The sequence below is a fragment of the Eumetopias jubatus genome, unplaced genomic scaffold (assembly GCF_037043125.1).
Source record: "Eumetopias jubatus isolate StellerSeaLion01/CBP00866 unplaced genomic scaffold, mEumJub1_p1.0 scaffold_15, whole genome shotgun sequence".
NCBI lineage: Eukaryota > Metazoa > Chordata > Mammalia > Carnivora > Otariidae > Eumetopias > Eumetopias jubatus.
In genome coordinates this window covers 89,138,560-89,164,515 of record NW_028274821.1, presented here as the reverse complement: position 1 = coordinate 89,164,515, position 25,956 = coordinate 89,138,560, and the positions used below count along the sequence as shown (strand labels likewise).

Here is a 25,956-nt window from a genome sequence, read left to right as displayed (position 1 = left end):
ACAAACAAACAAAAACAAAAAAAACTCTTTTCTTAGCGTTGAGTCTCCAAAAGAAAACATAAATGTTTCCTATAAGTTGTTCATAAAAAAAAAAAAACAACAACAGCCAACAACATATGGTTATGAACTCATTGTTACTGAGGAAATACAGACACATATGTGTTCACAGAAAACCGTAAGGCAGAAACAATTAGGGTGACTGAAAGATAATCACACACCATAAAGAAATTAGTGACACTGCGTGAGTTTTTCTGGGGGGCGGATATATCAAGAAGCTATGTTTGTACCACTTTTTCCACAGCCTGCGGGAGACAAAGCAGCATGTCACAGGAGGCCACTGTGGTAATTCACAAAAGAAGCCTCTGGGAAATGAGACAATGGATCATACACACCATGGGACCCAAAGCCACATACCGAGTGCTTCTAAGATCAGAGAAATAACTATGGTGGTTTCTTTAGAAATTGGTTTGATTATATATCCCCATGTGACCCAGTTATTTTTGTGAGTGTTCGATTCCTTTTGAATCACCCTGGACCCAAAATGCTCACAGTGGTTACATCTGGGTTATACATGAAGGTTTTTAAAAATAAACTTCTTGTGTTCTGTTTCAACATACTGTCTAAGGTCTCTTCAATGGAAAAGGATTTCTTGTGTAAAATCATCAACAGCAGCAGCCTCATAGAAACTTCAGAACAGCATAATCCCCCAAAATAAATAAATAAATCTTAAAAAAAAAAAAAAAAACTTCTAGGAGGGGCGCCTGGATGGCTCAGTTGGAAGAGCTTGGGACTCTTGATCTCGGGGTTGTATGGGCCCCACGTTGGGTGTAGCAATTACTTAAAATAAATAAACATAAATAAAAAACAACTCCTGGTGAACTAGAAAAGGAAATTTCTAAATCTGATAAAACCTACCAACGGAAGACCTATACCAGACATTCTAATAATAATTATTGAGTTAATTATAACTTAACTAATCTAACTAATAGTGAATTATTTTTTTAAAGACTTTATTTATTTATCTATCAGAGAGAGAGAAAGAACACAAGCAGGGAGAGGGAGAAGCAGACTCCCCGCCAAGCAAGGAGCCCGATGCGGGACCCAATCCCAGGACACTGGGATCATGACCTTGGCCAAAAGCAGACGCTCAACCAGCTGAGCCACCCAGGCTTCCCACTAATAGTGAATTATTGAAAGCTGTCCCCCAGACCAAGAGTGAGACAAAAATGCTCACCATCGCTACTCCTAAGTGACACTGCACTGGAGGGCCCAGCCAGTGCAAGGAAGCAGGACAAAGGAACAGACGGTGGAAGGACAGGAGAGGAAGAAATAAAGCACAGACAGTCACAAGGAATTGAAGATAGATTCTTAGATTTGATAAGTGACGTTAGCAGGACCATTAAATATATCATCAATAAACAAAAACCAACTGAATTTCTAGAAACCAGAAATAAACAGGAAATACAATTAAAAAAAAAAAAAACCTGAATATCCAGGAATAAATCTATCACAAGATGTGAAAGACTTTTTAGCTGAGATCAATAAAATGTCCTAGAGGAAAAATATGAAAGACCTAAATGAATGGATATACCGTTTTCATGGATTGGAACACTCCACACAACAAAGATGCCAATTCTCCCCCAAACTGAACTGTAGATTCAACTCAGTCCCAATCAAAACCTCAATGTGTGCATGTGTCTAGAGAAATGGACACATTCATTCTAAAATCTATATAGAAATGCACATAGCCTAACGTAGCCAAGGCACTCCTGAAAAAAAAGTGATGAGGTGTCACTTCCAAGATTAGGTTATGAGAAGATGGACGCCTGCATCTCAGGTTCTCGCTCCCCCTCCCTCCTAGGAAGCTCCCCCTGACGGAAGCCAGCAGCCCTGTGCAGAAGTCCCCACAGTGAGGACCCAGGCTGCCGATCCAAATGAGTGAGCTTGGAAGTGGGTGCCCCCCACCAAACCTTCAGATGACACCACGGCCCTGGCCAGCACCTGAGGGTTATCCAGGTTACCTGAGGCTGAGGAGTTTCCTAGAATTTGAGACTTTCTGTGCAAAATCTGGGACAGTCCTGGGCAAACGGGGATGGCTGGTCAACCTTGCTGACAGCTTGACTACATCCTCATGAGAGACCTCAAGCCAAAGGCCCCCAGCTAAGCTGTGCCCAAATTCCTGACGTCTGTTCTTTTCAGCGGCAGTTTTGAGGTAACTGAGCATTCAGCAATAGATAACTAAGACGGCACTTCCCAAAAGGATGCCATACATATGACCAGCGACCTGACGTCCGTGCTCACCGGAGAAAGGCAAATTAAAATTATACCCCGTCACAACACACCCACCAAAATGTGTAAAATGTAAAAGAGAATATCCAGTGTTGGCCGGGTTGTAGAGCAACTGGAACTCTGGGGCAGTGCTGGTGGGGTCTAAAACTCGGGGGGAGCCACACGGGAAGACTCGAGGGGCCTCCAGTGAAGCCGAACACACACACATCCTGGGTCCCACGATCCTCCTAAAAGATACACACCAAGGGAACGCATCATCCATCCACCAGAAGGCATGTTCAAGAATGACCTTGGGGGGGGCAACACCCCCATTCCTCGCACACAACACGGAGGACAGAACAGAGAGGAGGCAGAAAAAAGAGGTAGGGGAGAATCGGGAAGAAAAACAGAGGCCATCCTCTCCCGGCCACAGAGCCCTCTCTGGCGCTATGGCTCAGCACTTCCAGCAAACCCGACTGGAGGAAACGAGAAACTATATCTGAGCTACTGAACAAGGGAGCCAGAGGGCTCACTCAGGGCTTCCACGGGCCACACCCGGAGGGCGTGCACAGCCCTTGCTCTCCCCGTCCCCCAACAACTGTGCTTTTCAAAGCGTTTCCAATCCAGGGAAACTTCTACTTAAGCAAACTCTCGGGCCGAATCCGGGCATATAAAAATGACAAAAATAGAAAGGCTGTAGCTGATTTGAAGCCCACCTCCAGGCCCTCCTACCAGCTTGTCTCCAGCTGGGCAGACCCCAAGGACTGCCAAGAGACCCAGCGAATCCTAGGTGCCCTGTGACTGGCTTCCTGCCCCCCCCCCCCCGCCCCCAACCCAAGCCCCAGGTTCCCCTCCACTCACCCCGGCTCTGGGCCGTGGACTATACCAGCCCGTCATAGAGGGACAGTGCCTGCACGATGGAGGGGTCTGCCTTCGATCCTTCCTGGAATTCCTGCAGGGTCAGCTTCCCGTCGGCGTTCTGCAAGCAGAGAGGTGGCTGAAGGCGGGGAGACAAGCCTCCGCGGATAGGGGCCTCTGGCCTGGACCCTGGACACCTGCTCCCCAAGCCCATCCCAGGACTGGCCCGGAGAGAGCTTCCAAATTTAGGTCAGGAAGGAGGCAGTGCACCTCGCTAGGTAGGAGGAATCAGGGGTCAAGGGAGACCCGGGCACTTCCTGGCAAGGTGACCTTGGGTACGTGACCCTGGACCCCTAACTCCATACTTACCATTATCACTGCAATGAATTCCCATAAATGGTGGTTAATCCCCAAGGGCTGAGGGCCCACTGCATTTCTGTGGGGTCACTCTTGCAAGGGCATTTAAACCACTCCCGGAGCAGCCTACACCAGACGCCACGAGACCCAGTGGAGCTCAAGAAAAAGGGCTTGAGTGGGTCTCTCGGGGTAGTGGTGATTTGGGCCAGAATCCCTGCCTCTGGAGCATCTCTCAGGGAAACCCAGGAAAGGCCCGGAGAGACGGCTCACTGCGGGCCCTGAAGATGCCATGCGTCCCATGCTTGGTCTCAGGGGCTCCTCACGGCCGCCCTAAAAAGAGGCACTGCTCTTATCCCCATTTTGCTGGTAAGGAAACTGAGGCTTGGTCACCTCCCCAGGGCCCCATGGCTAGTCACTGGGGAAGGTAGAATTTACACCAGTCTGGGTGGGTGGTGGGCTCTGTTTCCCTAAATAAGGGACGTATGAGTCGGGGAGATTTAAGGAGTGTGTGGCCTTGGCATTAAACAGCATCGAACCGCCCCGTGACAAAGTCAGTATCCCTCGCTCCACACGCTGTGGATGCATCTTTTGATCAACGCCAAGAGACCAGCGCAGTCTGAACCTAGAGGTCTTCCCTGCCTCTCTGACATGTGCTGATCTCAGGCTCTAACTTTCAGGGCAAGCACCTGGATCCAGCCAGGACATACTAGTAATTAGCCCACTGTCAGGAGTGCCTGGGTGGCTCAGCCAGTTAAGCGTCTGCCTTTGGCTCAGGTCATGATCCCGGGGTCCTGCTCAGCAGGAGGCATGCTTCTCCCTCTCCCGCTCCCCCGCTTGTGCTCTCTCTCTCATTCTCTCTCTGTCAAATAAATAAAATTAAAAAAAAAAAAAAAGGCCACTGTCACTGTAATTTGTGTTCTTTGATTTAAGGCAAGTGATACGGGGTTGCCCTACCATCACCATATCAAATTTCCAATAAATACAAACTTATTTCACTTAAAAAAAAAAGTTTGATACAAACAGGGATTTTTTTTTTCTCTCTTTTTATTTTTATTTGCATTCATTCTGCAGAATTTACTCCTGGGCCCTAAGTTTTTGCTTCTTCTGGGATATCTTTTTCTTCTGTACAACCTCCTCTTCTGGTTCAGGTACAATCTGCTCTTTTTCAGTAAGGATCATCTCAATGTGGCAGGGAGAGCTCATATATGGGTTAATCCGACCATGAGCCCTGTACGTTTTACGCCGCATCTCGGGGGCTTTGTTCACCTGGATGTGCTCAATGACCAGAGAATCAACATCTAAACCCTTACGTTCAGCATCACTCTCTGCATTTTTAAGCATGTGCAGTAAAAATTCAGCACTCTTCTTGGGCCACCGACCCTGTGTCCAGCCCCACTGTTTGGCCTGGGCACACCTACCAACTCCACCACTGTAGCGACGGAATGGCACACACTGCTTCTGTAAAGTGACGTCTTTCAGATACTTGGTGGCTTTTCGGATATGCATACCCTTGATGGCCTGGGCAGTTTCACGTGTGTTCTTAAAGTGCACACGAAGATTTGAACTTCTTGATTTACATGATTTCGTAGGGTTTTCTGGGTCAAGCGAATAGCGAACCATTTTCAGAGGTCACCTCAGGCCGCTTAGGGGAAGAGCCAAACAAGGATTTCTTAACCTGGGGTCTGTGGCTAGAATGCAGCAGGTCTGTAAACTTAGATGGGGAAAAAAACGAGGTCTTTCTATTTGCTAACTTCTAACTGAAATTTAGCTTTTCCATCCACAATGATGGTAAGTGACAATGCCCAAGAGAACCAGCCGCACCTGGGACCTGTGTCAACCGTGGGGGTCATAGGCAATGATGTGCGGGCATCATGTACGTCTGTCACTGCTTTGAAACTGGGGGGTGGTGACACCCACCACTACACCTCCTTATTTAATGCATTCCTAAAGAAGCTCACAGAATGCTCTATCATGAATTCTTTTTCTTTTTTAAAGATTTTATTTATTTATTTATTTGAGAGAGAGAGAATGAGAGAGAGAGAGCATGAGAGGGAAGAGAGTCAGAGGGAGAAGCAGACTCCCCGCTGAGCAGGGAGCCCAATGCGGGACTCGATCCCGGGACTCCAGGATCGTGACCTGAGCCGAAGGCAGTCTCTTAACCAACTGAGCCACCCAGGCGCCCTATCACGAATTCTTTTTAAAAAATATTTTGATGTCTGTATTCCAAAATCATTAGCTTCCTTTTTGATCCTATGGATTTGATTTGATGCACTGAAAACCGTTATTGTGAGACGCCCAGAGACTTCTCCAGTATGTCAAAGGAGTCCAGCTCAAGAAGTAAAAACGGTTAAGAATTTAGCCGGGGAGGGACGCCTGGATGGCTCAGATGGTTAAGCGTCTGCCTTCTGCTCAGGTCATGGTCCCAGGGTCCTGGGATCAAGCCCCACATCGGGCTCCCTGCTCTGCAGAGAGCCTGCTTCTCCCTCTCCCTCTGCCTCTCCCCCTGCTCATGCTCTCTGTTTTTTTGTTTTTTAAGATTTTATTTATTTATTTGACAGAGAGACACAGCGAGAGAGGGAACACAAGCAGGGGGAGCGGGAGAGGGAGAAGCAGTCTTCCCGCCGAGCAGGGAGCCCGATGCGGGGCTCGATCCCAGGAGATCCCAGGACCCTGGGATCATGACCCGAGCCGAAGGCAGACGCTTTACAACTGAGCCACCCAGGCGCCCCTGCTCTCTCCCTCTTTGTATCTCTGTGTCTCAAATGAATAAATAAAATCTCAAAAAAAAAAAAAAAAAAAGGAATTTAGCTGGGGAAAGAAAAAGTGTTGGCTAAACTTACTTAAAGCTCTGGACGTTTGATAGGGATGGCTGCTGACCTGCACTGAACATCTATGCATCGCCGAGGGTCTGCACGGCCCACTCACTGGGGCCCAGGGCCTGGCCCCCACGCCTTACCTCCCTGGTCAAGGACCAGCCTCACCCGGGCTCACCTTGTCCATCATGGCGAAGATCCGGTCCACCCTCTTCTCGGGGGTGTTTTCCTCCTCGGGGAGCTCCACGGTGTTCCCCTGCCAGAGAGAGACAAGGTGGGTGCTAGGCTCCTGGCACTCCGGCTTTGGGGTCCTGGCCAAAAGTCTGCCCCCCAGATCTGGGCGGGTTCCAGATGTGGACTGCTCTTCCTCCCACTCCCCCCCCCACCACCCCGGCCCTCTCTGCCTCCTGCTCTGGAACACTCTGCCCCCGCAGCCTCTGCCCACCTCGCAGATGCGCACAGTGACCCCTCCCCTGGCCAACTCTCAGCCCGGGCGGGAGAGCGGCTACGCGAGCGGGCTCCCTCGGGGCCGACCAGGCCCTGTCCCCAAACGTGATGCCCCTCCTGCCTCTCCTACCCCATAGGGCCCAGGCCTCACCACCATCTGGTAAATGGCATCCACAATGTCCAGCATCTCGTTCCTGGTGATGTAGCCGTCGTTATCCAGATCGTAGAGCTTGAAGGCCCCTGTGATCAAGCAGCGGGGCGGAGTCAGCCCCAGCGCAAGGCGGGGTCCGGCAGGCTCTGCCACGCCCCTCCGACCCCACCCCACCCCAGCATGCGGGGTGGTGGGGGAGTCCCATTACTCATCCGCAGAGGATTCACATCAGGACAAACAGGGATGTACAGAGACAAACACACGCACACATGACACGGGTACCATTTCAAGTAGGGTTTAAAAAAAAGAAACCAAAAGTAAAAAGAAGGGGGCTCTGGGTCTGTAAAGCAGGGGCTGGGGTTGAGAGGGGCGGGGGGAACCCCTAATGGCCTCCCTCCCCCCGCCCCCGCCCTCCCCAGTCTCCGCCTCCTCTCCACCCCCTCCCCTCCCACAATCACGCAGCTTCCTGCTACGGTCAACTTAGAAAATAAAATAATATGCCCGGGATGGGGGTGGGGGGGTAGCTTTTACATGAATAAAATCCTCCTTTATTCCTAAAAAAAAAAGAAAAAAAGAAAGAAAAAGAAACTGCACTGTTTTCTTGTTGCCAATGCAATGCAACGTAAAGGCCCAAGAAAGCGGTGAATTCTGGTTCAACTGTTTCCACCCTCTCTCCAGACGTCCTTTTGCCCCCGCCCGCTCCGCCCTAGGGCCTCGCACATGCTGTTCCCGCCTCCCGCAGGGCCAGCTCCTGACCCTTCACAGAGCCAGGTGCTCTCCTGTCTGCTCACCCACCCCTTTCCCGCCTCGGCTGCAGTTTTATGGGATTTTTCAAGATCATGTCCCCGTGCTAGACTGACAGCCATGACAGCGGGCGCCTGTCTATCTGATTCTCCCGCGGCTTCCCAGCCTCCGGGCCAGGGCGCGCTGTGGCCGCGTCCTGTGGTTATCTGCTGGGTGAATGAGACCAGACATCAAAACAGCGGCCTCCCAAGAGGTGCAGCCAGCACTGGAACCGGGTCTTTTAACGCAAGGCTACATCACCCATGGTCCACGTCTATACCCACTGACCGCCCCATCTGTCCACCCTGCCTCGGTAAGCTGTGTTCCTCCTACACGGCCACCCCCAGGGAAGCTCCTGAGACCTGGAAAGGCCGGACATCTGGGTCATCGCTCAGCCCTGGACCCACAACCTGGCCCGGTTATCTGGGCTCCCTCCAGCCTGGGCCCAGCCAGGGGCTGCCTGACAGAACCCGGGCACAGGACTTACACCGAAGCTTCTCATCCAGGGTTCCCCTTGAGGTCACCGACAGCGCCTGGATGAACTCAGAGAACTCGATCCGCCCGTCCTGACAGGAGAGAGGGGCAGGGTGGCCCCATTCAGTACCGGGTCTCTGGTCAGGCTGGGCCTTGGGTGCATGATGGGTGGTGGCAGGCACCAGATACCCATGGCTGATGGACGGACGCCCAAGTGGAGAGGGTGGGAGAGGGGACAAGGGATGGGGTGGGAGGTAGGATTACAGATGGGTCAGGCCAGGCAGGCGGGACAGAAGAAGGAGTGGGGCTAAAGGCAGAGCCCAACTCCACATCTGATGGGAGAAAGAGCCAGAAGGCACCACCAACACACACCCTCTCTGGGCAAGGGCCTCCTGGAGATCCCCTTTTCCCTTGGCCTAGAACTACAGGCTTCCAGGCTTTTGAGGGCAGGGCTCTAGACTGTTTAATCCCACCTGTCTGTTTTGCAAATAGGGAAACTGAGGCCTGGAGAGGGCAGAGCTCTTCCCAGGGCTCGGCAGTGTGACTGTCAGCCTGAGGACACGTGGGGAGAAAGCGAGAGAGTGACAGCACAGAAACATTCCAAGTGCCCAACAGTACAGAGCGTGAAAACAAGTTACAGTAAATCTACCGTGAACATGAGGAAGCCTGGAAAAATGCAGGCATGGGACAGAGTGCTAAGGACGGTGGGCGCCCTGACAGTGGATCTGCCAACTGTCAGCACGGCCATCCCCAGGAGGGGTCACATGCGACAACACAGATGAGCCTTGAAAACGTGATGCTCAGTGAAAGAAGCCAGGCACAAAAGATCCCATATTGTATGCTGCTCAGAGCCTCAGTTTCCCCATCTGCAAAATGGGTGCGTGTGTGTGTGTGTGTGTGTGTGTGTGTGTGTGTGTGTGTGTGTGTGTGTGTTCCTTCTCCAGAAGGGATCGCCGGCAGGAGAGCATGCGTGCGGAGATGCCGCAGGCACCTGCAGGAGGGAGGGCACTCTGGGCCGGGCGCAGGCCCCGCCAACCCCCAGCTCACCTTGTTTTCATCAAAGACGTTGAAAACAAACGTGGCGAACTTGGTAGGATCTCCAAATGGGAAGAACTGCTTATAGATTTTCTGGAAGCCTGCAGCATCCAGCTGCCCGCTGGGGCAGTCCTTGATGAAGCCTTTGTACCTGGAGGCAGCAGACCCGACGAGAGAGGGTAAGGAGGCACCGACATCACCCACCTGCCCGCAGCCCCTGCCCAGTGCCCTGGGAGGTTGTGAATCCTGGTTCAAAAGAGACGGTGCCCCATGGGGGTGGTGGGCGGACGTCCTAGCGGGGGCTCATCCCAGCTCTGCCTCCGGCTAGCTGGGCAGTCTGGGATAGGTGACTGCATCTCTCCGAGCCTCATCCGTCCAAGGGGGGATAAGAGACGCCATGAGAATGAACACTGTGCATAGAGCACTTGGCCCCCCAGCCCTGCCCCCCGTGCGGTGGGGCTAAAACAAAACTCACACGAACCAGCTCCCCAAAGTGGCGCTCTTGCACCAGGCTCTCCCACCTCCCCCACTGAGCCCTTCCTGGCACCACAGAGTGGGCAGAGCCACCATATGGGGCCGGCAGCTGGCTCCTCCCACATGCCTGCACCCTACAATATGCACACCCCCCTCCCCCACCCCTGTTCCCAGGGATCTGCACTGACGGACACGGGAGCCGGGCAGCGAGCTCAGAGGGCACCCTGGTTTATTCCGACTGGACTTGTCCACCCCGTATTCCCAGTGCCCAGCACAGGATCCTGCAGATGCCCGCTGATGGCGACATGTCTTTATACTCCAAATCCCAGCTTTGCCCCTTGCTGGCTGTGCAACCTTGGGCAAGTGCCTTCCCCTCTCTGAGCCTCAATCCCCTCATTCATAAAAAAGGCGACAGCTCTCAGAGCTATCTTGTCGGGATCAGATGAGATGATGAGGTTAACATACTTACCCCAGGCCCGGGCATAAAAAAATCACCAACAGCATGATCTTTAGTAATTATGAACTCAGATGAGTTGTTGTAAAGCATTTCATGAGTTGGCTCTTGTGTGTAGCTTAGCAACCCAACTGGAGGAGGGGGATTCCCCGCATAGAGGGAAGCTAGCGAGGGATCAGCCATTGTCTGCTCCCAGCCCCTAGCTCTCGGGGCCCCTCGCTGCAAACCCCATTCTCCTGGACCGCCCACGGCGGCTGGTGAGCCAGTCTACAGTGAAGCCCATTTGAAGGATGAGGAGACTGAGGCTCAGGAGGGGGACTTGCTCATCCTCGAAACCCAGACCGGAGCTGAGGCGGGGGTCGAAGGCGAACACTGAAGAGCCCAGATGCTCAGAGACATGGGGTTGCCGAGACTCACCTGCCCCGTTGTTCTGTTCTAATGGAGACCCTCGTGTCCAGGGAGGGGATTCCGGGCACCCCAGGCTTGGCCCTGGGAGGTGGCACTGTGGCCAAGGTCCAGTCATAGAAGGGGCATGCGGAGAAGAGGTCCAGGGAGGCCAGCTCCCTGCTCAGTAACCAGATGGCTGCCCCAACCCACCCTCCGCCTGGACCTTCGGCAACAGCTCTGTGCCCCGGGCACGGAGCTCAGCCTTCATGGCTGCTCCTTGTGAGTCACCCCTGCCCTGCGAGGTGGGTTCAGTGATGCCGGGGTTCAGAGATGAGGCAAGAGGTCAGGTGCCCTTCCAAACACTGGTACCAGGAAGGGACCCAGCCCCGTGCAGGTCCCTCCTCTAAATTCTCCTTCCCAGCGGGGTGCTCTGGGCTCCAAACTTCATACCTGGGCAGGACACACGGCCAGGGAGCAGGAGCATTGCAGGGACAAGACCTGGTCCATGGCCCCAGGCTCCCTGGCCAAGACAGGTCCCCGGGCAGGAGGAGGGGACGAGCCTGGTGCCAGGACTTGATGGTCCACGTGGGGACAGGCTCTGTTGTCCCCAGATCACTCCGGATGCCGGGGTGGGGGCCTCCCCCAGAGCCTCTCATTTCCCACAATGGATGTATGTTACTTAAGTGATCCGCAGAAACTGTTAAAAACAATAAAGAAAAGACAAAAGCCTCTTCGGAGTGTCCCTGCGGGTGGCTCCCAGGGGGCGGCTCTTGGAGGAGAAGGCGGCTGGCTCGGCAGCAGGAGTCCTCAGCTCGGAGAGCAGCTGCCTGGGCCCACAGTGGGGGCCCTGTGGTAATTGGGGGCTGGCGGGGCGCAGGGAGGCCAGCCTCAGTGGGGAGACTTCGGGGAGGGGGTCTGTCCGGTTACCCCCGCAGAGGCTGTCACGGTCCAGGGCCCCAGGAAGCCCACCCCCAGGAGGCAGTACCAATTAGAGGCTGCACCAGTCCCATGGCCGAGCCTCCTCTTGCCAGGCACTTCCATAATCCACACCCAATCACACCTTCTAGAACTTGCCATACGATCTCCAGCCTCCAGGCCTTGGTACCTGCAGGTCCCTCTGCCTGCAAAACATACATCTTCCTTCTCTTCATTGGGCTAATCCGCTCACCTACCATTACCAAGTCCCAGCTTAGCTGTCACTTCTTCCACGAATGCTGGCCAGGCCCCCCAGAGCCTCACAGGCTCCTCTGCTCCCTCCCCCCTCGGAAGACCCCAGCACACCGTACCCTGTCTGTCTCCAGGCTGTGTCCCCATCCGACTGTAACCTCCCTGACGCTGCAGGGCCCCATGCCCGGCACAGGCCCTGGTGTACAATGTGGGCTCAGTAAATGTCTGTCCAGGGAGATGGATGGATGGATGGACGGATCAGCATACAAACTGACAGGCAGGGACAGACGGAGGCGGGGCCCAGGCATCCAGTGTCTTCTTCCTGAGCCCCGAGGACCCTGGCCAGAACCTGAGAGCTTCCTTCAGATGGCTAGAGACCCACTGATGGCCCCCCACCCCTCCGTGACAGGGAACTGAGGGCCCAGAGAGGTCGAGAGGCTGGCTCAAGGTCACACAGCAAGTCAGCAGCAGGATCAGGGCTCAGACCCGGGTCCCCTGCCTCCCGGGTTCCCATGTCACCCGCCCCTCCTTCAGCCAGGCGGAAACATGGCCACATAAACGCATGGTGAGGCCGTGCTCCCCAAACGCTGTGCCACCCCGCTGTTCATCATCAGAAGGTGGGGGCACCCTGCCTCGCCGGAGCAGAGATGGGGGAGCTGTCCCAGACACCCCAGTTACCCCAGAGCCCTAACTCACCCTGTGAGTTGTCACAGCTCTGAGGCCGGGACTTGACAAAACGGTCCAGTCCTGAGGCGCAGCCCAACCTCCCGTGGCTGGCTGAGCCGGGGCACCCCGCACCAGGCACACGCCCCCTCCCCACTGCCGGCGGGGGGCTGCTGCCTCATAAGGAAGTTCATGTCCAGGACTCCTGTCCCCAGGATGACGGAGTGACTCCATCCCCCATCCAGGGCCCAGGCCTCAGGTTCCAACAGGACCGGGTCCCTCCCGCTCCCCTTCAGATGCACAGCCACCAGGAAAGCTGCTCCAGGAGCCCAGGCCCTGCGCACCAAGCCCGTCCCCATCCTATCTCGCTGAGAGAGGGACCCTGAGGGACCCCTTCCCTGCAATGCCCCTCAGTTTCCCTGCTGGTAAAATAAGTGACTCAGACCAGCTCCAGGGGTCAGGGTTTCCCCATCCCAGCACCTCTGACATTTGGGGTTGGATGATTCTCGGAGGGGGGCCTGTCCCGCGTCCCTGGCCTCCATCTGCTAGATGTCCGTGGCACCCGCCCCCAAGTTAGGACAACCAAAAGGGTCTCCAGACAGGGCCAAATATCCCCTGGGAGTGGAACCACTCCAGCTGAAAACCGCTGAACTAGATTAGATGGCCTCTGAGAACCCCATGAGCTTGAGGGGGTCTACCACTAGTATTTTCTTCTGTGTAACAACTACCCCTGGGGGCTACTAAGGGCCAGGCAAATGGCTATGTTCTCTCCAGGCACAATTTCACCCCAGGGTCCCACTGAGCCCAGGAGGCAAGGACGATTATGCCCATTTTACAGATGGGAAAACTGAGGCTGGGGAAGGTTACGTCTTGCCCTGGCTCAGGGCCTTCACTCAGCACGCCTTCTGTTCAGCCTGCTCTTCTCCTCCCTACCCTGCTGACTCCCACCCACCCTTTCATTCTCGGCTTCGGTGTCTCCCTTAGAAAAGCCCCCCTTGGCCCCTGCAGACCAAATCACACTCTGGGACAAACACTCCCAGCAAGTCAAGTGTCATGTGTGGTGCAAAGCAGGTGGGGGAAGGATCTTTTTCTTTTATTTATTATTACTAGCTCCATGCATGGAGCATGCATGAAGTCCCTAATACAAAAAAAGTTTAATTTTTTTTTTTTAGAGTTTAAAGGACTGAAAAGGAAGGGCTCAGCCTTCCCTGTCAGACCTGGCTCGATCCCAGGACCATCCGTGAGCTGTGTGTGACCCTGGGCAGGTGACTTCCCCTTTTCGGGCCTCAGTTTCCTGATCCGTGAGGTGGAGACCACCACAGCACCTGCCTTCCAGGCTCTGGGTGAACTTCAACAAATGACAGCAGTGTGGCAGATCACAAAAGACGTCCTGGACATCTGCCAGACGCCAAGCTCCTGCCCCTGACCTCTCCCACACAGCAGAGCCCGAGATGCCATGGATCCCCCGCCCGGGGCGCCCTGTCCTGCCACCTGCCCCAAGGAGGAGGTTCCAGTACACCAAGGCCCCTGATGCCCCCGCCCCATCCAATCACTCAGGCTTTATGGGGGCCACCCCCATACACAGCCTTAATGGTTAGGGTATTTTACGTTATGTGTATTTCACATTTCAAAAAAAAGAAATTAAAATCATTACAGAGGGACGCCTGGGTGGCTCAGTCGGTTAAGGGTCTGCCTTTGGCTCAGGTCATGATCCCGGGGTCCTGGGATCGAGTCCCGCATCGGGCTCCCTGCTCAGCAGGGAGTCTGCTTCTCCCTCTCTCTCTGCTGCTCCCCCTGCTTGTGCTCTTCTCTCTCTCTCACTGACAAATAAATAAATAAATAAATAAAATCTTTAAAAAAAATCATTACAGAATGTTCTAGATCAGGCATAAAAATATCAAACACAGATATAGTTTGGTGTAACACAGCATGTGATACAGAATACAAATCTTAGATAATAAAAGTTGTTTATATCCACATAAATCAACAAACCGTGAAAGCAATCGACCATGACCCACTAAAAAATGGGCTACTTTTAAAAAGATTGTTGCAGAAAACAAAACCTTTGAAAAAACAAATCAAACAACAATCACGACTCTACCTAGATTTGCCTTTTCTTTTATAAACCGTCCTTAGTTACTAGGACTCGTGAAAGCTATTTTTTTATTTTAAGTCATCTTTTTATTGAGGTAAGAAGATGACATTTGATTAAAATCAATTATCTCCGTACCTGTCGCTAGTCGAGAACAGGGGTCTTAGCTCTCGGGGGGCCAGAGGCGGCTCTGGGAATCGGACAGAAAGCTATGGCACCGAGCCTGGGAAATGGGCCCAGTCTCTGCGCACACGGCACATACACTTCCCGGCCACATGAGCACGGGTGTTCGACAGGGCTGGCTGTGTTTGGGAGCCAGCTCTTCGAGACAGGGTGGGGATGAGAAGAGAAAGCTGCAGACCTGACAAGTGCGCTCTTAGGCTTCTTTGAAAAGGAAAGGGGCGAAGCAACCTGTCATTTCATAAAGCAGGGAAGCCTGAATGCCACTTACAGAAGGGGCTTCCCCACCGTGCCAGCCTGGGCCATGCCTGTGTCCCCTCCCCCAGGGGACTCCAGGCACCTGTCTCCCTCAGAGCCAGCTGCCCCCAGCGCCCCGCACTGGCCTGGCCCATAGCAGGTGCTCAGTAAAGACTTACTGAGCAGACAAATGAATGATCGAGTGAATGAATGAACGAATCCTCGCTATGACACAGGGGGGTCCAACTCCAGCTCAGCTTCTCGTTCTCGGAGGACCCCGAGCAAGGCCCAAAGGGCCCAGCCTGCTAGGACTTGCTGGGGATTCAGTGCTCTCAGTTCCCAGGGATCTCTGCCCTGTGGGAGCCAGCCTGAGGCCAGGCTGCAGCTCCCTGCACGCGCCTCTCCCACCAGGCCCAGGGTAAAGTGAGGCAGCGCGGCCTTCTGCAGCAGGAAGGATACGGAATAGACGGATACACGAGAGCGCTTCTCCCCCACCCGCCATCAGGCCCAGTGTGGCCCCAGCTGCCTCCGTGGTGCACCCGACCGATTTTTCTCCCATTATCTTTGCAAACAATCCCCTCCTGTAAACACAACCCATGAGGACGATGCCTCTTCCTTCCTGGCCTCCCCACCAGCCCCCACGGTCTTGAGCTTTGGGGGGCTGCCCAGGCGAGAGCCAGCAGGATGGAGCTCCCACAGCCTGGGCCATGGAAGTGGAGCGAGCTGGACCCCAACTCCAAACACACACACACACACACGCACGCACGCAGACAGCACTGGGCCACCTGGGCAAGTGTCTCCACCCCTATGAGCTTCAGTTTTTTCAGAAAATTGGGAAAATAGAGGGGCGCCTGGGTGGCTCAGTCGGTTAAGCGGCTGCCTTCGGCTCAGGTCATGATCCCGGGGTCCTGGAGCCCCGCATCGGGTTCCCTGCTCAGCAGAGAGCCTGCTTCTCCCTCTCCCTCTGCCTGCCCGCCACTCCCCCTGCTTGTGCGTGCTCTCTCTCCATGTCAAATAAATAAATAAAATCTTTTAAGAAAAAGAAAATTTGGAAAATAGAAACTATAAGAGAGAAAGGCACCACAACCCATAATGCTGCTACCCAACACGCACCTCTGGCTGTTCCTTCCCAGCTTCCGGGCCCTCTGCCTGTGTTCATGAGGGCCTGGGGTGGGCACGGGTGGGGGGCATTATCTGTGCCCTGCTGTCTGTCTGCCCTGGGAGTGACGTCAATTTCACAATCGTCTGCAAAGGGCCTGGGACCTGCTGCAGTTTCTTAGCCCTCACTGCAGTTCCTGACCTTCCAACAGTGACAAACCGGGTTCAGCATGGGAACGAAGATGGTCAAGAGCAAGGCGCAGGGACCCAGGCCGGCTGTGGATCCCGACACTGGCCTCACCTCTCGGCCTCCAGCCCCCTCCCTGCAAATACAGACAACCGCACAGCAGCGCGGGGGTGGGAGCCCTCGAGATGACCCCGAGGGGCACTCAGCAGGAGCCCGGTGCAGACTGAGCCCTAATGATGCTGGCCTGGTACCCCATTGCTGCAGCCTCGCCTGGGCTCTCCCAAGGACCTGCGCCCGACCAGCACCGAGGCCCGAGTGCTGCTCCCGGCTCTGCCTCTGCTCCCTGGGTGGCCCACGACCCCCATCACAGAATCATGTAAGAGCCCTGGGCCTTGGGCTCAGCCGGTGGAACGTAGGACTCTTAATCTCGAGGTTGTGAGTTCGAGGCCCACCTTGGGAGTAGAGATGACTTAAAAATAAAATCTTGAAAAAAAAAAAAAAAAAGCCCTGGGTCTTGGTTCCCCCGCTGCATCGCGGCTACTGAAAGTCAGCACAAAACAAGGGGATCCTAGAGCATGCTGGAGAAACAAAGACTGGGCGGTGAGGACAGGCCTCTCGGAAGAGAGGACACGGGGTGCAGACGCCAAGATCTGGATGCGGAGAGCACAGCAAGGACAGGGGTTCTGAGGTAGGAAGGAGCTTGGTGTGGGTGAAGGACAGGAAGCAGGGGGATGCCCAGCGAAGCATCCCCCTACAAGGGAGAAGGTGAGGGGAGAGGTCCTGGGAAGCCCAAGTTTTCCCAGGGAGGCACCGTCCCCAGCTGCTGGGTGCCCTGAGAACTGTTTAGGACATGAAGGGGCTGGCTGGTGGCCGTGGTGGCAAAGGGTCCTCTGAGAAGGGCCCAGGGCACTTGGGATGCAACTGCTCATCCTACCCGTTTCCTGTGCAAAAGGCAGAGGGGCCGGTGGGCTACCTACAGTCCCAGTGAACCAGTGAGGCTCGGGTCAATCGAAGGATAACAGATGGGCTCCTTTTGTGGGCCAGCAACAATGGCACGGGGCGCCCTGAGCACTGGAGGAAACGGATCCAGAGTGCGATAATCTGTGATCCATTACCAATGTCTGCTGTGGGCGCCGGCGGGGAGAGTGGTGGCATGGGTGGCCCTGTTTAACCACCCCCGGTCTAGCTTCACCCTACAGGGTATAGCCATTCTAGAATACCACAGTGAGGTGGGTCATGGGCTGACCCAGGAGGGCCAGAGGAAGGCACTCAGTCAACCGTCTCCTAGGCTTGAAGGCACCACCAAAATGAACCAGAGGACATGGACTCGAGGCTCACAGAACTTTCTGGCAAAGAAAGATCAGTTCTTGTCTTTATAAGCTCTTCAGAGACAGTCACCCTATGGCAAGGACTGGGTGTCACAAGGCCTAGGGCCCCGGCTCTGTTATGGGAACCTCCACGAATGCTCTCCACAGGCCAGCCTCTTCGGCCTCCCTGCTGTTCCGCGAACCCTCAAACACGCCAAGTCTATTCTCACTGCACCTTCACGCTCACTCTTCCCTGTGCCTGGAACTCTCCTCCACGGCCGAGTCCTTGTCCAGGCTGTAGCTGACATACCAGCTTGGCAAATGAACCAAAGGCATTCCACCCGTCTGGGCCTCGGTTTCCCCACTGTCATAATGAGAAGGGGACCGTGACGCTCAGGACTGCCACATGGGTTGTACTGATGACGATACCAGGATTATTGTTAACACCACCAACAGAGAGAGGGCTACTAGGCTCTGCTCCAGATGCTTTATGTGAATTACATCATTTGTTCTTTACAATAGTCCTATAATGTTTAACTATTATTACCCTCATTTTCCAGATGGGAAAACCAAGGCACTGACAAGTCCAGCAACTTGCTCAAGGTTGCTCACGCAGGACGTGGGGTGTGGGTACCCAAGCCCAGCGCCCTGGTTCCAGAGCCCGCCTCGCTGCTCTGCCCTGCCTTCTCCGGGGGAAGCACAGGTGTAAGCAGGGTAGAGCCTGGAGGCTCAGGGGCCCTGTCTAGGATATGCCATGATGGGACACTCCTCTGGGTGACAGTGAGGAGGAACTGAATGAGGCCATGTCTGAGAGCTCGCAGGGCACACGGCGGCGCTGGGGAAGCATCTGCCATCTCTCCGGGACAGACTGTACCTTCTGCCCTGCCGGGCAGGGCTCGCCGTGTTGGCCCCCAGGGCAGCTCCCAGGAGACAAGAGCAATGTATGGGAAGCACTTGGCGTGTGCTTCTTGGGGGCTGAGCACCTGCTGTGGCCAGGCTCTGGGGGCACAGGGGCGAACAGGGCAGGGCCGGCCCTCAGGGCCAGGAAAGGAGGCAGGGAGGCTCATAGATGAGTAACTGTTATGGGCTGTGTCCCCGGCTGTGATGGAGGGCCCAGGGGTCTCAGGGAAGAAGCCCTGAGGGTGGGGAGATAGTAGCCAAGCAAAGAGGTGGAGGGGTATCCCCAGAAGGGGGACAGACCAGGCAAAGTTCAGGAAGGCCCAGGGAGCGAGGTGAGTTCAGGAACAGAGAGCAATTCTGGCAGGCCAGGGGGCAGAAGGAGGCTGGTGGGATCAACAGGGTCAGACCAAAGCGGTCCTCATCCCCATATAAAGATGCCGAAGGCACCGCCTTCACCTGAGCGTCAGGGAGGGTTTCGGCAGAAGCTGAGCATTGTCAGGTTTTTGTTCAACAATGACCCCTCTGGCTGCCAGGTGGGAAGGAGGGGGATAATGTACAGATGGGGAATCCCGGAAGGCTTCCTGGAGGAGATGACTTGGATGAGCCTTGGGAGAGGAGAGCTCAGCTGGCCTAGGAAGGTAGGAAAGAAGGGTGGGGAGTTCCGAAAGGGAGATATGAGTAGACAAGGGCCCAGGAAGGAAGGGCGGGGAGTTCTGGAAGGCAGAGCCATGGGGATAAAGACCTAGCAGTAGGAACATTTCTGGAACGCTCACCTGGGGAAGTGCAGAAGTGAAAAGGAGGTCGGAGGCAGACCAGACCCACAAGTTGGTCCTCGGATGTGGGGGAGGAAGAAGGCGGCAGCGGCTGCTCCCACCACATCCCCCCCCCATTGCAGGAGTAGCCAGCTCACCACCCGGGTTCCGCCCACCGGGCTGGGTGTCCAGCATGGGGTCAGCAGAGCCGGGCAGGGCGGCCGCAGCTCCCACCCTCTGCCGCCTGGACTCAGGGACCTGGAGTTGCACAGATTGGCCACTAGGGGAGCCTGGCCAGGAGTCTCAGGGCGTGGGTCCCTGCAGGCCCGTCGCGGCTGGCTGTGACGGGGCACATCCCTAGGCCTCAGTTCCCCATCTGAACGGCGCACAGAAGACCAGTGGCCGTGGCTGTCATCTCTTGGACACCGTGCTACGACCTTCACAGGGAATGTCTTCCCAGTGAGTCATCATTCCCACCGTACACATGGGGAAACTGAGGCCCAGAGAATCACTTGAGGCCTTGTCAGGATTTAGAGTCCATTTCTAAACCACCAAACTTTCCTGGAAGTTACCCAGGCTTGCCTCCTCCCCTCCCTAACCCCCCAACCTCAGGTCTACCCTAGTGTGAGCCTCCCGTCAGCACTACATTCCACCACATTCCACAGGTGACCAGGTGACAGACAATATGCCACTCCCCTCTCCCCCAGCCCAGGCAGGCACCACTAATCCGTTACAGCCCTCATTAATCCCTCACTGCTCTACTTTCCCTTTGCTCCATGACATACAGCCTCAGAACCCTTCTTAACACGGCACTCTGGGCAGCCACTACAGATTGAACGGAACGGGCATCCAAGAGAAAACCTATCTGCCATCCTTGGTCCAGTCTCACTGCTCACTTTATAGAAGAGGGGGCTGAACCCCAGAAATGGGAAGAGACTTCTCAAGGCCACCGGTGACTTAGTGACAAAGCCAGGCCTGGGACCCAGTCTCCTAACTCGTTCCTGGTCCAAACCCCTCTCTTTGGTGAGCAGGGCCTGATGGTCCTTAGAGATGACACACAAGGCAAGGAGTCCCCAACACCCCCTCTCCACTCCAGTTCAACTGGCTCTACATCAGCCCCTTGTGGACAAAAAAGTCTAAATGAAGGCTGCCTTGGACAGAATGGTAGAGGAGCCATGCTCAGAAGCCCCTCCCCGTGCCCCTGTCCTGGGCAGCTGGACTGCTGTCCCATCAGCCCAAAGCCTCCCCGCCAACAGTTTGGGGAAAAACAGCTACTCACCACTGCTGGACTTCCTTCTCGGTAACTGCAAGAGAAAAGAGAAGTAGCCTTTTAGCTACTTAGGGGATGGGCAGACCCCGGGGAGCCTCCTTCCTGCCCTCCCCAGCCCGCCCCCACGGCCTGCCCACCCCTGTCCCCCGAATGAACAGTCCCGGTCAGGAGCTCCGTGTCCTGCCACCCCGGCAGGGGACGGCACTGGCCTATCCCTCCTGAGGGCCACTGTGCTTCTAGAAGGATTGACGAGAACAGCCCCTTACACGCGGGGTTGGCTCTCCCTGCTGTCCTGGGGGAGGGGGCGGGGGGGCCGGAAGGAGCATCACACCCAAGCCAGTGTTTGAGATATGCCGCTGCGCCCCACCTCTCATTCCCAGGACAGCACCGTCGGAGAAGGCACTCGGCTGCCCTGCCTGTGTGTGGCAGGCCAGGACACAAAGGCTGAGCAGTGCCCCGGGGCCCTGGCAGCCCCCAGGCCCCTCCCCTCCTCAGCCTGCCCCTCCAGCCCCGCACGGCAGTCACTTCCAGGTTTTTTACAGGCAAGAAGAGAACAGAGCCATAAACCAAAACCTGGGACAAGCCACATAACGTGGTCGAACACCCAACCAAGCCCAAATAGTCATTCTCTATTGAACCGTGAAACAAACAAACAAAAAATCTTTTTTTTTTTTTTTTCTGAAAAGTACTAAATTGGCTCAGATTGGAACCAAACCAGGGCTCTCTCTACGATCACTGAATGAGAACATGTAACCACCTCCCGGGCCACACTCACTCTCTGTGGGGGTGACTTTGGGAGGTGCCTCCAGCAACCCATGCCTCAGTTTCCCCATTTGTAAAGCAGGAATAATAGGACCTGCCCCATGAGCTGTGCTGGGAATTCAATCAGAACAGGTATGAAACGGGTGTGAAAGCTCCTGAGTCCCTGGCACGGGCCCTGGCCCGCCTACGTGCTCCGTGCCCACTTGTGGAAGGAATGAAGGAAGGTACAAATGAACGGACGGACAGGAAGGTGGGTGCCAGGTGGAGGTCAGTTGAGTAAAGGAATTGCAGCCTCCTCCCAGGGAAGTGGGAAGGGAGGCCCAAAGGGGTATCCCTGAATTGCTGTGCCTGATTGGACTCAGGAGGCCACTTTTCCAAAACCCGCTCAAAGGAAGCTTGTAACAGCTGCCGGTTACCAAGAGCCCACCGGCTCCGTGCCAGGGTGGGCCTCTGTGCTTTGGCTCAGCCGCCCTGACAACAGCTCCAAGGGAAGACAGTGTTACTCTGCCCTGGCTCCAAATGGGGAAACTGAGGCATGAAGGGGCCAGGATGTGAAGTGAGAGGGGGAGGCTCTAAACTCTGTGTGTGGGCCAGCCATCTGATCCACAGGCTGTAACCTGGTGGTCAGACCCCTGGGGCAGGCTGGAGGCCCACCGCCAGGTTCCTCCTCCCACAAGCCCAAATCCCAGGCAGAGGAAGAGGCCAGTCCCCCAATAGGCAGCCGATAAACAGAGGGCATGGCGACAGTGGGAGGTGCCAGCTACGTGGATTGGCCAGACCTGGAGCAAAGAATACAATTTTCCAAGAGTTCTGGCAGACGACAGAAGGTGGGAAGGGGGTCAGGTGTGGGGGTGGAGAGGAAAAGGGACCTTGGTCTAACCTAGGCTGAGGTGCCCTGGACTCGCAACCCACTCCTGGCAGTGAAGGGCAGCAGGGGCAGGGGCTGATGCTCAAAGCCCGAACCTGGAGAGACACAGGAGACCCATCACAGCATAGGCAGGAGCTTACGGGGAGCCTACTCCGGAGCCAGACTAGGCTGCCTGGATTCAAACCCAACTCCACAGCTTACTCTGTGTCCTCGGGTAAAGTACTTCCTCTCTCTGAGCCTCAGTTCCCTCGTTTGTAAAACGGGTCCTTGTGAAAACTACAATGGCTTGATGCTCTTTCCTGCATAAGAATCCCACAGGTAGGGGCACCTGGGTGGCTCAGTCGTTAAGCGGCTGCCTTTGGCTCAGGTCATGATCCCAGGGTCCTGGGAGGGAAGCCCGCATCATCGGGGCTCCCTGCTCAGCGGGCAGCCTGCTTCACCCTCTCCCTCTGCCCCTCCCCACTGCTCTAGCGCGCTCTCTCTCTCTCTCTCTCTCAAATAAATAAATAAAATCTTTAAAAAAAAAAAAAAAGAATCCCGCAGGTAGGTGGTAGTCCCGTTTCCCCAATTAGATTGAGGTTCAGACGAGTCCACTTGCTTATAGTCAGCCAAGGTCACCTTGCCAGGAAATGGCAGGGCCAGGACTGCCTTCAGAGCCCAGGATGGACGCCCAGTTGGGTGCCTCCCCCACCCCGAGAGAAAGAGGAAGAGCTGCATGACCTTGTGTGACCTTGGCATCACGTGACAGGAACGGTGGCAGGAGCTGAGTGGCAAGAGTTTGGGTGGCAGATCCACTGCTGACCTCTGGCCTCACAGGGCCAGAGAAGGCTCCCCTGGAACCCCCTAGTGCAGAAATTTCTCCCAAGTCCCCAGGATGGAACAGCTAGCTACGTGGGGGGAGGGAACATAGTTGGCTGCCCCTCCCCCATTGGAAATGGTACCCAACATGAACACTGGTTGATCAGCAGGCAGCTAAGCCCCAGGGGCAGTGAGCTGGGGTGGTGGGCGATGGGCCCTTCTGATGCTTTAAGGAGCTAATTAACCTTCAGGAAACAGACAAAGCCATCAGGTGTCCCCTGGTACCATGCCAGGGCCAGCAGGTCATCACTGCCTCACTGCCTGGAGCCATGGAGGGTCCTGAGTGGGGTGGGCATCAGGCAGCCCTCTGGGGACCCAGCCACCTACCCGAAGCCCCTCCACTGGTGTCAGGAACCTGTAGGTGACCAGTGTGAACCTGACTGTCCAGGTGAGGCAGCTGAGCCAGAGACCTGAGGAAGGGACCCGAGGCCACGGCCAGAAGGAGGCAGGCAGGAGGTCATTGCCCAGGTCTGCTCAGTGCCGAGACCTGCGTTCTTACCATTCTGTCTGGGTTTCCAGGAGCTCAGCCATTCCCACGCTACCTTCTCGATTCTTCCCTAACCACCAGTCCGATGATTCACTCAGGATGTTTCTCTAAATCAGCTCGCTCATTTCACTGACTTGCCTGATCTAGATTTAGTCTAAGCACCAATATCCATAAAATTACCAATGACGTGTGCTGTTCGTATATTTTCTAATACACAACAAAAATATAACCATGAAGATGATTGTCCTTGATCAAACCTGGCCTCTCCAATAGTGAAACACCCCGAAATCATGTGCCCCGCTGATTTCATGCCGTGGGAGGACATGGCATCCACGGAGTGCTCTTGCCAGAAATATTCAACCTGAGTCTAATCATGAGGACATAACCAGACAAATCCAGAAGGCAGGACATTCTACAAGGCAACTGGCCAGGACACTTGAGTCAGTCAGTGCCATGAAAGGTAAAACAAGGCAGGGGATCATTCTGGAAAAAGAGACAAGACCATCAAATGCAACTCGCAAAGCCTGGATTGGGTCCTGGATCTGGTGTTAAAGACCAGCCACAGAAAACATTATTCGGATCGCTGCGGAAGCTGCACCATGGGGCGCAAGCAGATGCCCCGATGGACTCGCTGCTGATTTTCTTAGGGGTGGGAACGGCACGGAGGTGGTGTGGGAGAACGTCCCTTTTCATCGGAGATGTGCCCTGAAGTATTTGGGGGTGAGGGTCAGGATGCCGGCAGCTTCTGGTAGGAGGTTCAGAAATGTACACACATATGTTTAGAAAGAGAAGCAGCAAGCCCCAGCAAAACGCTGGCCGCCGGCAAATCTAGATGAAGGACACACAGGTGCTCGCTGCCCTGTTATTTCAATGTTGCTCTCGCTTTCAAAATGAAAGGTTGCTGGGACATATTTGACCTCATCAGCCCACAACCTGTGTGCGCCCCCATCCCCCCTCCCGAGAGCGGGGGAAGGACCGGGGGTCCTGCAGCTCTGACCACCACAGGCACCAGGAGGCAGGAGGGGGTGGGGGACATCACTGGGTCCCTCTGCTCCACACTCCACCCAGATGCCAGAGTGACATTCCCAGGCTCAAGCTTCCCAGCTTCTCCCCGGGGCCTCCATCCAAGTGTGAAATTAAATAGGCATCCACCCACACCGCGCTTGCACTAGGCGGGTCCACGCTCAAGGCTCAGGGCTCAGGACAACAGAAGGCTCTCCTCAACGTTACCTCAGCCCAGCACTGCCCCCTCCAAGCCCCTCGCTAGCCACCCCCCCCACCCCCGCTCCCTGGCTCCTGTACCTGCGGTTCCTCCGCCCAGGACATTCGTCCTCACCTCCTTCACCTGGGTAACCCTATGCACCTTCCCAATCCCCGCTGGGATGTCCCTTCTCTGCAGAGCCCTCCTGCCCTGCCACGGCCCCCTCTGAAGCCCCCAGCTATGTGAGAATCACTGCTTCCTGCCTCATCTGTCTTCCCATCAGCTCCGCAGCGGAGGGTCAGACCGGGCGCTCCCTGCCAGGGCCAGCTCAGCGAGGAGGGGGGCAGCGGTAGAACGGAGCGGCCCGCAGAAGGGGCCCTGGGGTCAGCCCAGCCAGCACTCCAGGCCAGGGCTCTGGTCGTGTGGCCCTGAGCAATGACTCCACACTTTGGAGCCTCGGTTTGCTCATCTGAAAATGGGACAAACAACAGCCTCTGTCTTAGAGGGGGAGGGTGTACGGAAAGCGCCTGGCATGATGGGTGGCACCCAGCAGGCACTCAACGGTGCCACTTTTTCTCCTCTTCCCAGCTGGACGCTAAGCACCCAGAGGCCAGGGCGCTTCTCGTGGCACACCCCAGCATCACCGGGGCACCCGGCCCGGTGTCCTGCACACGGCAGGCAGAGAATAAACCCTCGTTGATTTCCTCATCATCGCCAAGCCACTTGGCTGCATTTGGGACACACCCTACTGTGTTTCTCAACACGTTTACTTTTACAACTGCCATCGGCTTTGGGCACCTTTACAGATGAGCTGCCTTTCTCCAGCCCCCTCCTGCCTACAGGCCAGGGGGCCCCAGGCTCATTAGGAAACCAGTATTTAAAACCACATGGTTGAGGGCGCCTGGGTGGCTCAGTTGGTTAAGCGACTGCCTTCGGCTCAGGTCATGATCCTGGAGTCCCGGGATCGAGTCCCACATCGGGCTCCCTGCTCGGCGGGGAGTCTGCTTCTCCCTCTGACCCTCTTCCCTCTCATGCTATCTCTCATTCTCTCTCTCTAATAAATAAATAAAATCTTTAAAAAAATAAAAAATAAAACCACATGGTTGAGGCGGCGAGAGGCTCTGGGCCAGTGTCCTGTCTTTGCCGTGTATAGGCTGTGTTACTCTGAACAAGTTACTTAACCTCTCTGAACCTGGTTCCTCATTAAAAGATGGGGTATAAACTCCTACCAGACAAGAGCCATGGGGAGGGCTTCTTTAAAGGTAGCTAGAAAACTCCCAGCTTAGAGTGGGCACAGAGCCAGGAGGAGAGGGGCTGGGCATCCCCTCTGCTCCCCTCCCAGAGACCTCCCTGAGAAGTAGGGAAGGCAGGGAGGAGGCTTGCTGGTGGCTGGGAGTGGGGAGGGGGCCCAGTTGTGGCCCACTCC

The 25,956-nt window shown here is 55.3% G+C and overlaps 1 protein-coding gene across 7 annotated transcripts in view; it reads right to left on the bottom strand.

The window, feature by feature from the left end:
• Positions 1–25,956, bottom strand: part of NCS1 (neuronal calcium sensor 1) — a 48,441-nt gene that overhangs the window by 4,237 nt on the left and 18,248 nt on the right. For 2 of the 7 annotated variants that reach the window (XM_088019182.1, XM_028090495.2), the window contains exons 2-7: positions 20,364–20,388; positions 9,199–9,337; positions 8,165–8,243; positions 6,895–6,983; positions 6,475–6,552; positions 3,130–3,247 (exon numbers count right to left, since the gene is read on the bottom strand). In XM_088019182.1, the coding sequence (XP_087875308.1) occupies positions 3,149–3,247; positions 6,475–6,552; positions 6,895–6,983; positions 8,165–8,243; positions 9,199–9,337; positions 20,364–20,388 (509 nt within the window). In that variant the 3' untranslated portion in view covers positions 3,130–3,148. Of the gene's footprint in view, positions 1–3,129; positions 3,248–6,474; positions 6,553–6,894; positions 6,984–8,164; positions 8,244–9,198; positions 9,338–10,951; positions 11,199–11,486; positions 11,527–11,561; positions 11,760–20,363; positions 20,389–20,491; positions 20,547–20,721; positions 20,759–25,956 lie in introns of those variants that run through there. The other 5 variants (XM_028090498.2, XM_028090497.2, XM_088019181.1 and 2 more) reach the window with 5 other exon arrangements.